This window comes from Falco rusticolus, chromosome 5 (genome assembly GCF_015220075.1).
Source record: "Falco rusticolus isolate bFalRus1 chromosome 5, bFalRus1.pri, whole genome shotgun sequence".
In the NCBI taxonomy this organism is placed as follows: domain Eukaryota; kingdom Metazoa; phylum Chordata; class Aves; order Falconiformes; family Falconidae; genus Falco; species Falco rusticolus.
This window is the reverse complement of record NC_051191.1, coordinates 33,829,084-33,843,148: the sequence shown is the minus strand read 5'-3', so window position 1 is coordinate 33,843,148 and position 14,065 is coordinate 33,829,084. Positions and strand designations below refer to the sequence as shown.

The following is a 14,065-nucleotide window of genomic DNA, read 5'->3' as shown; positions in this document are numbered from 1 at the left end:
TTTCATTGCCAAGGGTTGAACTGTTCCCCAGTCAGATACTTTAAATGACCTAGGGTTATGAGCTTTCTTCCTAATCATAGCAGTTGTCAAGCTTTGGTTCATTTGCATTTGAACAGTGATAACTGTTGTTTGAGGCATATATGATTAGTAAAAGGAAAGCTAATTATCCCTCCTATTAAATATTATGGCAAATAAAGTATTTCACTTGAAGGAGCCAAAGTAATCTATTTCCAGATTTCCTCTTTTGAGGAGCCCCATGGTGATATTTAGGTTGGTGCCCAAGCTCAGCAAGGACACCAAGTGCAGGCACAACTGAATAGGATGCACGCAACTGAAGTAAAGATTTTTAGTCATTATTTCACCCAAAAGTCATGGTGAATTCAATGCAGTTACCTTAATTAACAAGGATTAAATCGCCATTGAATCAAAAGCCCATTCATAATTGGGTCCGAAGGGACAGCAGTAACAGCTAGCAGTAAATAATTAAGATAGACATGACAAACATTTTAACATTTTACCTGGAAAAAAAAAAATAAAAAAATCATAGCTATGCTGAAGCATGGTTTATGAAGTACACAGAATGTGAGGGCAGCCAGTGACAATTATGAACTCTTGGGCGTTTTTGTTTGCTATAAATTTTATGTACTCTACATATTTTAAATGGCCGATATACTGTAATTTTGTAGACCCTTCAAATGAAGGAACTCTTTACAGTCAGAAAAGTATAAAGGTGCTTTTTTTCTTCTCAGACATATATTTGCTTGTGTCTGTGTCCATAGACACACAGGCTTAGACAGCAGGAAGCTAGAGGTGGCTGTATGTATGTATATATGTATAAGTACATATGTGTATATATACGCACACACATACACAAAGCTACCTGCTGACATGGACAATTATTTTTGTAGAACATATACTACAGATTAATAAAGACACAATGAAATTCTTCATGAACCTGCCATGTAGGCCTACATGGAAACTAGAGCCATAATACAAAATTACGTTGAAATAATTTGCATGTTTAGTCTATTGCTAACTGCACAGAAAAATTCTTATGAGTGTGCCATTGCTATTTCACTTTTAATCATGGCTGTGTAAAGAAAACACAATTTCAATAAATAAGGCCAGTAAAATTCACAGCTGGGTTGTGTTTTATCACTGCTGATGAGAGCTTTGAAAGCAGAGGTGATAGCAGAGGAAATAAAAAATATTTTTAGTCACAGAATAACATACATGCTAAAGAAAGCTGCGCTATGAATCTCCTTTTGTGTTGACATCATATATACATGCCTGTGCATTCACAATAATAAAACAGATGCTCTTCTATGCAGGTCTTTATATCTCAGTTCTCTTCTTCAAATGGATGATTTCCACTGGCAAAAGATTACATTGAATACAATGACAGTGGTTTCCCTCACGACTGGTCAGAATATGTAAATATGTCTCCTGTGTAAAAAGTAAAAGTAATTAAAATAGCTCTTGGGCTTGCTTTGTTTTTTGACCACACCAAGAACCTAAAGCATAGTGTCACTAAATGTATAAATTTATTTGTGGCCACATTTTTCTGTATTCTGAAGTCAATTGACTGTACTTACGTAACGTTTTTACCATGGCTATGGATATTAAACAATATTCTTCTAAAAGTGAACATGCCCAATGCTGTTGAGAGTAGAAATTAAGCTGTTGCCACTCTTGCAACTTTTCAGCTGTGTATTGTGAGTTCAAAATAGCATGTAAGAAGCTTTTTTAATTGATGGGGCTTATAACAATAAATTGTCATATACTAGGCATCTAATCAAATAGCTGTTCTACAGAGTCTTCTCACTATAGCAATGAAGGAGGATTGCAAGTGGACATGTTGCTTTGCTAAATGGAGATCAAAATCTTTGGAAAGTTGGACATTATTTGAGGGTAAAAAGGCAAAAACTCAATAGTCAGTAGCGTTTGAATTCCAAATAAAAAATAAATGTTAACATTAAATATATTTTTCTTTCCCCCCTCAGGAGTATATTTTAAGACAAGTTGCCTCAATGTATCTCAAGCTTGGATGGCCAACGAATAATTTAAACAAATCGCTTGTTCAAGCATCATACCAACATGAGTACTGTTTCATTTCTTTTTTTCTGTTTGTTTATTTGTGGGATATAGTTGTAATAATGCATTCTCCTAAAATTTGGTCTCATCTTCAGCATGCCATACTTCCCTAACTCTGTCATCCTGTTTTTCTTTTCTGGGAGAGCAGCAGATCCTGTGAGACTAATTTCTTTCCTGAGTTTGGAGAACATGATTTCCTAAGCCTTATTTTAGTATCTGACTGCACTGGATATTTAAGAACTTGGAATCATGTGACCACAGAGGTCAGGGAGAGTGCATAGTGTAAATGGGGGCTGGTTTTGGTCCACAACCCTTTATTTGTTGCAGCAGCTGTAGGCATTAAACTGACACTGGGATTTGTATAGTTAGATTATCTTTGCTATTTGCCCAACTATCAGTTGATGCCACTGTTACAAGAAACAGCTTTTTGTAAACATTCAAACACATTTATTAATGCAGCCTTATTGCTTTCTTGAATTTGGACAGAGAGTTGCATCGGGAAGTCATCATGTTGGCCTGCAGCTTCGGTAACAAACACTGTCACCAGCAGGCTGCAACGTTAATCTCGGATTGGATTTCTAGCAATAGGAACCGGTAAGTGGAACTGAAATGTGTATTTCCCATTTCTCCTTCTCAGAGGCAATACAGCTGGCATGCTCTTCCTCTCCTGCCTGCCCCTATCCATGGTGCCTCGTTCTGCAGAGTGGTATGGGAGGAAGCAGAGGTCACTGGCTGTTATTTAAAAATGACTGTGGGGCTTCAGAATGAATTATTTACCTTTGCATGTATGAGTGAGTGAAGGGGACACCCATGCAGCCTCTGCCCTCTCCTGATAAATTGCTGTCAGGCAATTAACGTGCTAGAAGGTGAGAAGATGTGTTCTAACGAAGGGTTTAAATGAAGAAAGATTAGTGATCGCCACATTGGCAGACCAACACGGAGGCTGTGTCGGGGCAAGAGAGCAGAAAGTGCTAAGTGATGAAAGAAGTGAGAGAGGTTAGAGGCAGAACGACTGAGAAGTAAGAAAGGAGACAATCTATTTTAGGGTAATATTATGAAGTACTTAAGGGTGAAGACTTGGAAATTAATGCAGGAATACATGGAAAACGTCACGTGAGGTCTCAGAGATGGGATAATATGATAGCTGATGTGTTGAGCACGAGCAGCACTGTAGGGGTTTGACAACATGTCCGTGGTTTAACCTCAGCTGGTAATTTAAGCCCCACGCAGCTGCTCACTCCCTTGCCCCTCACCCAGAGGGATGGGGAGGAGAATCGGAAAGGGAGGTAAAACTCGAGGGTTGAGATAAGAACCGTTTAATAATTGAAATAAAATAAAAATGAAAGAACAATAATAATAATAACAGTTATAATGAAAAGGAAAGAGAGGGGAGGGGAATGAAATCCGAAGGGAAGGGATGAAAGAAAACAAGTGCACAATACAGCTGCTCACCACCTGCTGAATGATGCCCAGCCAGTCCCCGAGCAGTGAGCAGAAGGCCCCAGCAACAGACACCCCACACACCGCCCCCCCAGTTTATATACTCAGCATGATGTCCCATGGTATGGAATATCCCTTTGGCCAGTTCAGGTCAGCTGCCCTGGCTGTGTCCCCTACCGGTTTTCTGTGCCCCTCCAGCCCTCTGGCTGGCAGGACCTGAGAAACTGAAACGTCCTTGACTTAGTATAAACATCACCCAGCAGCAACTAAAACCATCAGTGTGCCACCAGCACTGTTCTCACACCAAAGCCAAAATGAAGCACTGCACCAGCTGCTAAGAAGAAAACTTTATCCCAGCCAAAACCAGTACACAGCAGATATGTAAGTTAGGCTGTCCAGACACAGGTTTATTCAGCTGAGGCAAGGGAACACAGGCCATGGATGGTGTATGAAATTTATCTTTTAAAGTTAAGCACCTCAGAAATGATATATTACTGAAAATACAAATATTTAAGTATGTATTGACCTATGGACACTGAGATAAGTACAGAGTATAGGTTAGGACTATGACTTCTTGGGAAAGCATGATGGATTTTCTGATTATATGGAATGCGGGTGTAGAAGTACTTGTGTAAGTACATCATATGATATTTTGTTTTAAAGGAAATTATTGTACTTTCAAGTAACCAAGAAAAAAAAGAAAAGAAAAAAATCTTACATTTTTAGTCCCAATCTTGTACAAGCTCTGCAAAAGGATCAGATCTCTATAGATACAGAGGCAGGTAGGATTTTTCAAAGACATCTTGAGCCAATCAGGTGGTTTTTTGCAATTAAAACATGTCCATCTGTAATCTTTGAAAATCCTTTACAGGCATACCCGTTTACATAAGTACCTGAGTGTTGCCTAAAACCAGCCGTGAACAGGGCATAAATGGAAATTGCATTCCTATATGACTTTGAAACTTCTGAAAAAAAAAAAAAATATGTTGAGACTATGACTATGAGCCTTTAAACCTTTAAATAAGCCATATGAGAGGGAGCGGGTTTTCTTGTGTACGATGATACCAGCTATATTTACTATGAAATATATGCACTGGGGTTTTATACGAATTCTTGGTGTCAGTAGCAACAATCGGTATGAAACTATTCAAGAGTAGATTAAAGAGAAAGAATCATTGGAAACAATCTGCAAAAGTAATTTACTTAGATATTAATTTGCAAAAATAGTTAGTCAAACCTAGTGCCACCTATTAACATGCACAGCAGCAGATTATTCATTGTTAAAAAGCTGTCACCCTGCAATGCTTTCTCCCACCCTGTGTCTTCATCCTTTCCAACAAGACTGAAGAAAGAGGCATCAGGAGGAAAAAAAAAAAAAAAAAAAAAGCAGCTTATTGCTTTGCTACCAATAGCAAGAAAGGAAAGGAATACATTTAAGGAGGCATCCGAAGATTTGTCTTAACCTTTCTATGAGGCCATTCTTGCGAGCAAAAAATTGTGGTTGCCAGCATATGACGAGTATTATGACAAAAACATCACAGCAGGGCAGAGGAAGAGAATAGCTACCAAGTTAAAGCAGTGCATTTCTCCAAAGGAACCACACAGTTTTGAAAAACAGTCGCCACAAATAATGTAATTACAGAATACAGATTGACAGTCAGATGATAAACAGGGGTACAACTTGAAAAGAAGTCAGAGACGTGTTTTTATGTATTTCTCAAGGTTATAGGATTGGTTCAATTCCCCACCCCAGAATTTTCCAGTTGCTGTTCTCAGATCAGTCTCACATACTGCATGTAACTAACATATGAGCAGACTAATTTTGTATCTACTTAACATTGAAACGAAATTGTGCAGGCTACTACGAAACAGCAAGTGGTAGACATAAAATCCACCAGTAACAAAATTCGTAAGGGTCTGTCAGTGTTCTCTTGGGAATGTTCAGACCCCGCTACATCGGAGGTACCCTGTATCACCTTTGCTCAGTTTAAACCAAATCAGACTGAAACCTGAAAATAAAGCAAGGGCTGTTTTCCCTGCTTTTCCACTAACAAAATTATGATGATGCTACAATCACAATTTAATTAACATGGTGTTTGAGTCATGCTTCTGCCTCTTTCAGCACTGCAGAGACTATAGCTATCTCAAGTACAGAGGGCAAGCAGGTAAATACAAGATACGTGCAGAAAGCCCACTCAACAGGTGCCATTTTGTATTCTTTCTCATCAATCAAGTGTTTTGCTTTTTGATGCCTTTAACAGTTGTTTGTGAATTTGCTGCAAACAGCTACCTCAGAATCTGTAGGAACCACTCAAAGCTTATTTTCTTACAAAGAAGGGGTAAATCATGCTGGTCATTTTTCTTCAGACTTCTCTGACAACTCCTGGTGCGGAAAGCTGGTGACAGGTGCCAAAACTATATGTATCCTTGTGTGTTCCACTCCTTATCAGCAATGAATAAAGTTGTATCTGCTGAAAACTACTCTGAAAGTTCCTGTAGATGGCCTTCCCTCTTCTGAAACAGAACAAAGACATTGACTGATGTGTTGCAGAATGCCTGGTCTTGGTGGGTTTTGCATAGCCAGAGCACAAAGATAGTGTTCCAGGGAACTCAGAGATATTTTTATATACAGATATAATTTGGATTTGACTATAAGACTAAAAATAAAGGCTAATTTGCAGCCTTTCCACCAATCCCCTCCCAAAATCCTTATTCTGGGAGATGAGATGTTTCATACGGTAAGCTAATTTACAAGCAGTGCATGCTGGAAGAAACACGAATTCTTCAAAGCAGTAGAGGCTATGATATTAGGCTTGTGTCACAAAATTCTAATCAATACAAAATTAGGGTATTATTAAGTTAATATGTGGTGTTATATACCACATAAATTCACAGGTGGTAAATCATGTAAAGAAGGTTTTTCATTGCCTGGCAGTTACTGCAGTTAAAGTTCAAATAATCATAACAGAGAATGTGCAATTAATAATATTGTAGCAATGCTAAAATTCATAACTTTTTAGCCACATTTTTAATCCGTGGCTTTTTAGAAGTACTTTTGAAATGTTTTTTCTGTTTTACTTGTGGCGTTTAATTATGGAAAAAGTGTTGAGTAATAAACAAATACAGTAACATCTAACTGTGTTTTACCAGCATATGCCTACAGTTGCTGTGGGTTTTAGTAATTATATTTAGTTGGATAGGTCCAGAAATTAATTACCATCTACTCTTCACTGTAGGGGATTGAAATAATCATAATAATCAGTTACTGTTGGTACTTTGTAATTACATGTTCTTTACTGTGCAAATAATTTGCCAGTGTTCACCAAGTAAAATAATGGCCATTCATAGCACAAAGCCGGAGGTCCTCTTTATATTTCCAGCATTATTTGAAAAAAGACATTATATTTCTAACTGTAGCACTTCAGATTTTCTTATGGAATTAATAAAAAAACCAAAGCACATGTGATCTGCAAGTTTAGCCTCAGCGCATTGAAGTAGAAGTCAGCTGAGAGGCTTGAAGGCTTGAATTTCTAAAGTGACTTAGGTGTTGCAGTGCTTCATTTTTAGATGCCTGACTCACAGGGCAGAATCAAATGCTTGGGGTTATGCTTCCTGCAAGGGGATTTGGGAACTTCTAAATTAAGTTAGTGGCAGCCACTATGCTGAGTGAAGAGCCTCTTAACATGAGACTGAAGAGAGAGTGGGCCCTTTTAGGGTCCATCACTACAGTGAGAAAGATACTTATATCGAATGAGTATGTAAATAGTGATCATAAGAGTTAGAGGTCCTTGCAAAAGGTGACTTTGCCTTTCAAAATTGTCACTAAAACAGGAAAAGGTCTGCTCCTTTTCTTTTCAAACACCACTGGCAGAGAAGCTGTTCCTTAACCCCCATCTAAACAGTGGTTCTGAGATTGTGGTAGAGCTTCAGCTTAGTACCTCAGCCCTGCATCTGCCACATGCAGAAGACAACCCCAATGACCTGTCTTTGAGGAGTTTTGGATAGTATTAAGACACTGCAACGCACTTTCTTGTTCTGGTTGAAGCTCAGCCACTGGGATTTACTTTGCTATCAAGAGAAATAATACAGCTCTCCAGCCTAAAGATGAAAACATTCATCTGAAAGAGGGAGCCTTGGGTACCTGAAATACCAGGATTACTTAGTATGCAAAGAGCTTTAGGTGGTATTGCTCACTGCCACTTTTGCAGGGCAAAACACAATGCTAAAGCAAGGAACATAGCTCTGAAAAAGAAGTTTGGCTCTACGAGAAGCAAACCAAACACATAACATTACACGTAGAAGAGGCTATAAGGAGACAACTGGTTGTACTTGTTTAGGAATTGATACCATATTTTAATCTTTGCAATTGTTAAAAAAGAAGTGATTATTTCTTTTAGCTGAAAATCTGGGATTAGAGTTCAGGGTATGTCTTACAGTCTTGCTAATCAATGAATTCAAGTAATTTTGCTCTTTTTAAATGACTGATGGCTCCAGCACATTTTACTTGCAAGTCTGCATTGCCTTCTGACTTGATAGTTGATATGAAGGCAAACATTTTCAATCTGTTAAGTTGGGATATATGCTACTCCTGTATTGGAGCAATGGAAGCCCTTGAAAATTCCGTGCTGATGTTCAGAATACAAACGTAGCAGAAAACATACAAGCACATTGACATGTCCCTTTATAGTTTGAGAATGTAAGGTTTCTGGGATTCAGTCAACAGCAGAATGCTGTACAAGAGAAGCTACTGTTGGCTGAAAATTAAGATGTTTGCTTCTACCTTCATTTAGCTGAGCTCATCCCTATGAAGCTCTTTCATGTGTGAAGAAATACATTATTCACACTCCTTAGATATAACAGCATTGTGGTTCAGCCTAAAAAATTAAAAAAATTACCATACAATGACTGCCTGAGCTTGAGGATCAGCCTTGTTAACCCCTTTAACCTTCACTGCATATCTATTCTGAAAGAAAAACATGTTTCTAAGAGGATTAGCATTTTCAGACTTTCTGCCTTGGATAGACTAAGTAAACGTGTATTACTGAGGTTCAAGAAAGTATTTGTGGAGAGCTGCAATCTGTAAACTCCTGACAAGAGATATCCTAACAACAGGGAACCTGTCAATGCACACTATGATGGCTCGAAGTATAACTTAGCCGTACACACAAGCGTGTTTTGGCAAACCTCTCTGTGGGTGAAGGCATGATTTTCTTCCAGCTACTGCTGCCATCCATCAGCTACAGGTTGCCACGTACACATTTCTGCTGGCAAAGTGGACCGTGGATGTATGTTTGCTTGAGGCAAAGTTCGACCGGATAGCATGAATGTGTGAGTAAGTGAGAGCTGCACCGAACTCAGACAGTTGATTTTGCCTTCAGTAGAAAAAGGAATGTTTTATTGTGGTTCTGTTAGTAGGGTTGTGGTGATACTATTATTTTGCCAATATACAGCAGTGAGCAGTGGGAGATGATAGTATCGCATCAGGCGCAATTATGTGGCAATGTTTCTTTAAGATGTTACTGGACCAGTTGGGAGCCTCCCCAGCTAGTCATAACCACTTCAGTTTGCTCTTTCTTTTTTCTTTAGAAGTGTAACCATTTCTGTTTATTGGTTGCTGCCTTTCAAATGGAAGCAAAGTACCTTAATTAATTGCCTCAATACCCCTAGAAAACTTACTGTAAATGGATTTGATTGATCCAGACTTCATATCACTTTAGGGTGATTTTAGATTTCATGCAGTTTTTACTATTTTTACTATTATTCTTCTGTCACAAGCACTCTGATCAATTTTGTTTACTTGGAATACTGCCTTACAGATACAATATATTGAAAAAAAAATAATGGAAAAACCCAATATTCCACACACCATCAAACTTGACTAAAGTGAGAGTTGCATTCAGCTGTCTGCAAATTTGGTGTCTCTTGTCTTTGCACCTGTTATGCTGACCTTATGGTTGATGGCAATCTGCTAATCTTTGATGAACAGAGCTAAGCTGGCTATGCTATTTGGAAAGGAGAGCTAATGTAGCTTCTTTCTAATACTTGTTTTTCTTTTTTTTGCAATTCTGAGCGTATGTTCAGCCTACACTTTCTGACACAAGTGATAGGAAGGCATGGGTTTTTTCTTTTTTTCTGTCTCTTAAGGAAAGCAATGCTCAGATGAATAGATGATGTTTGCAGTGGAGTGCAGGCTGCTGCACTGAATTAGACTGAAGTCACCACCATTCTGTAGCCCATGGGTTCATGAAGTTTGCATCTGTCTGTCTTCATGAATGAGAAGTAGAGACTGCCAGACGATCCTGCCTGTAAATCTAGATGTTTTGAGTCTGGTCTGGTCTCTAATCATCCAGGTTGTTCTGAGAAGTCTTGAGCTGCTGATATGGGGCCAGAGATCTCTGAAAGTAGAATATGCCATGAATTTTCCTGTTCAGTCCGTGGGTTTCAAGTCAGAACACTTCCGTATGTCATTTTGCACTATAGATGAACTACTTTTGGTTACTAAAAAATGAAATTGGGATCTTGGATGATTGCATCCTAGTACTCAATTACCTCATTTAATCTTTGTAAGTCTAATAATGTGAATATTGTCTTTTCCAGTGACTTCTGTTTGCCATTTCAAAGACTTTCATGACATTGCTGTGACCGTCACAAACACTAGTTAATTCTTTATCAGTCTTAAGAAAGGTACAAGTTATGAAATAAGATGATTTCCATCACTTAATTTGAACAAAGACAGTGATAACAAACAAGCCTAATTTGAGAGTACTAAATCCCCGTACTTTTTTTGCAGAATTTGTATTTCCTCTGCAAGGAACAATGCATTCTTGTCCATCCAGCTGCCTGAATCGGCAGTGTGCTTATTTGGATGGACCATTAACTACTCAATAGAAATGGCACCAGAAAAATAAATTGCACTGCAGGAGTGTACAGGAGACTGTAACGTGTTTATAAATGAAACTAACCATAGATCTGAGGGAGTGGTAATTAACAAATTACCAGTCATTAATTGAGTTCATTTCAATGAAATCTGGCTTAGGTGATAGAAAATCAAATGTTTTTCCAAACAAAGTATTTTTTCTTCTCCCTTATTTCTCTCTCTAATGACTTGATATACATAATTTTTTTGTTTTGTTTCACATGGGCACACTATTGCTACAGTCTTGCAACAACTTATAAATATACTTATGTTTAACCACCCTCATAAGTATTTGTGGGAACGTGGCCAACAGGTTAATTATGTTTGTTAGTTGCTTGGAAGAGGCACTAGCTTTTTTCACGGGTTTGATGCCCACCAGCTATTTTTGGAAATCAATAGCAGCAAACATGAAAAAATGAGATTTATTTTCATTTTTTTCACACATGAATGTCTGATAAATGTAAAACAATAAAATAGATCCCTTCTTCTGTGTTCTTAACCCCTAGAAGTTTTAATTACTGAAAAAATTCAGGCATAGCTATTCATACATTTTGAATTGTTACTGGAACTTTGCCAGCTAATGTCAGCCGGTGTTGCTGAAGTGATTTAACTAATTAATAGGTTGTTACAACGTTTGAGTAGAATCTTGCACTCAAGTCAATAAAACTGTTTAAGAAGGAAGAAAACACTGTTGAGTGCATGAGTTAATCAAGGAGATAGTGCTCTGAAAGACCATCTGGGGACTATGTCTGAAAAGAGAGAGGATTTTGTCTTGTGAACGACAAAACTTGGCTTCATGGGGCAGATGGTTCAGGTGGCACTTCTGCCTGCTAACTTCAGTGTGTGATCACAAATAAAGTGATCACACACAAATCGCTTATGTGTAGCGATTATGGATTAGCAATAATTAATTTGCAATCCTTAGAAGTTAGATGGATTTGTCTCCAATTTTCTCATTCAGGAATGATCTCTTCACAACCCTGCAGAACCATTGAACAGAAAGGGCCATATTTTTGTTGCAAAAACTGTCCAGAAAGGACAAAACAAGGATATCTGCTGAGGGATTAGTCTCAGAAAGAAGTGCTTAACTCACTACTCAGTCATTAAAATCAGTGTTGAAGAGCTTGAGCGTGCTAGTCACGTGTTAGTCAGACCCATGCAATACCTGAAGCTCTGAAGCAGAGAACTGGGATTGAGGAGATGTGTCTGTGCATAGCTTTGCCACAGACACCGAGAAGCCACATCCTCAGTTAATATCCCCTGAATTCAATGCGTGATAGGCAGCTGGATGTCAAGCCCGTGACAGCTCTGTGCCTCAGTTTTCAAGGGGGAATGCTGCCCTTTCTTTTCAGACTGGGTTTGTGCCAGCAGTGTGCAGTGGTGCCAGCAGCATGGCTCCTGGACTCTGTAACAGAGCATGGGAGTATAGGTTTTGGGACTGCCATCTTATAAACTAAACATTGCGTGGTGCTGTTCCTTATAACAGAATCTGTGTTTCAGATCTGCCAAGAAAGTACCAGTGCTTCATTGTTATTTGTTATCTGAGCCTTGTAACTTATTAAGTGAGACTATAAATATAGTCATCAAGAAAAATAGACCTAAGTTGAATGTTAAATAGTAGCAAAAATAAAAATTAATGTTTCTGATTAATTTTCTTTCTCAAATAGTACCCTAAATGGTATTGAAATTTGTCACTTAATCAAAGAACTGTCTAAACTGTGTGCTATTACATTTCGAAAAAATAGAACACAATTTGCCCAGAAGATAAATAATTATGGTCCAATTTTGTAAGTGTATCTCCAGTTGTAAGAACATACTTTAAATAGGAGCAAGTATGTACCAATTAATTATAACTTAGAAGATTATTCTTAGCTCATTGTAGAGTTTTATTATTCACTCTTGAAAAAAAATCCCTGTAAAGGCACATCACAATTTTAATTAATTTTTTTCTAACTGTTTAATTTTTAATTTTTTCCCAAAGTGTTTAATTTTTAAACATGAGCTCTGCTAGCTACATATTTCATTCTCACCATCATATCTGTTAAGCAAGAAAAATAAAGTTAAATAAATTGGATCAGTATTCAAATAAAAGCCATTTAAAATGATGCTTTCAAAAATTAATCTTTATCTTTATTCTTCTGAAGTGTCCATCAATCATATTAGCTCTTTAAATATGAGCAGCCTTGAAGGCCCAGATAAGGTTTAATATAACATGGGGATACGTTCTGCAGTGTTACTACCTAAGCGGTACTGAAACAATGGTAATTTTATCCACTTGATTCAGTTAATACAGAGGGAAAACATTTCACATGCTGATCTAGTGCCTTGGAACTGCAATCTTGGAACATTTTACATGAAGATATAAAAATAAAAAATCTGTAGACTGGGGAGATTTCACATGTTTAGGTAACAATTAAATGCAAAACCATAATGACTGGAGGAGAGAGAAAGAAAAATCCCCACAAATGGAGAAAATTCAGTTAGAGGGCTCTTTGTTGAGGCAATAGTTAAAGAGAAATTACTTTGAGGATACTCACATTTTCATAAACAATTTTCCTTTCCACAAGAAGAACCCTCCTGTCTACAGTCCTGATTACAAGCCTCTCACAGGAGTAATTTGTAGTTTTTTGTAACCATAGGTTTTGCAGTTTCTGAAGCTAAGCCAGTTAAAATCAGTATTTGTTTTGATGTCTTGGTTTGTAGGGACGAGTTTTTTTCACATTATCCTAGTGACTTAACTTATAGATAGAGACCTAAAACCTTCCCTGGAGCAACTGGTTGGACTTTATTGAGTAGATCTGCTGCAGTACTGCAAGTATGCTATTACCGATTTGGTGGCAATAGAGTTTTCTTAGCAAGGAGCATAATGACATTTACAATATGGGCATGGGATCAGTGCCATCACTTGTCTTAAGTCCTCCTTCCTTGCCAGAGCATGGAAATGACCTTGCATTCACTGACCACACCACTGCTAAAATTGCTGGTGTTGGCCCTTAGAATGTAAAAATAGAGTAGCTGGCAAAGCCCGTTGAATTGTTATGTTTCACAGTAATTTTCAAAAATGTAAACCTCACAAGTGAGCAATGCTGACCTTTCTGGGGTTAGACATCCACTCCTAGGGTACCTCTGCTACTGACTGTACTAGCCAAACACAGAGTGACGGTCCTTCCAGCACACAGTTCTTCCCTGAATTAATGGGGCAATTAACCAAAAAAGAATTACCTTTTCCAGTGCCTTATAGTTCCTTAGAGTATCTGTTGGCTGAACTGCATCTCTTGTAGTAAACCAGAGATAATATTTCTGCCAGCAAACTCAGGAAAAACTATGTGTGTGTCTAAGAAAATGATTTAGTGTTTGTCAAGATATAAAGTCCTTCCTTCATTGAAATAAGACTTGACTGGGTTCAGTTCATCTTCATATTCAGATATCATATGATAAGACAGATTGGGGGTAAGGGCTTGGTTGGTCCCGTGGTCAGGATAGCATCCCTTAGTCCTTTTGGTTTAGCATGTGTTCTCATGACTGCTGTCAGTGTATGAAATGTCAAACTAAAACCAAAAAAAGTCTTAAGCTGGTAAGGAAGTTGTGCTTTAAAGACAAATAACGTAGTATATC

The 14,065-nt window shown here is 38.0% G+C and overlaps 1 protein-coding gene across 1 annotated transcript in view; it reads left to right on the top strand.

Annotated features, from left to right (window-relative positions):
• TRHDE (thyrotropin releasing hormone degrading enzyme) overlaps window positions 1-14,065 on the top strand; it is a 211,542-nt gene that overhangs the window by 181,644 nt on the left and 15,833 nt on the right. The window contains exons 14-15 of the mRNA XM_037390250.1: window positions 2,004-2,101; window positions 2,581-2,688. Coding sequence (XP_037246147.1) covers window positions 2,004-2,101; window positions 2,581-2,688 — 206 coding nt within the window. The remainder of the gene's footprint in view (window positions 1-2,003; window positions 2,102-2,580; window positions 2,689-14,065) is intronic.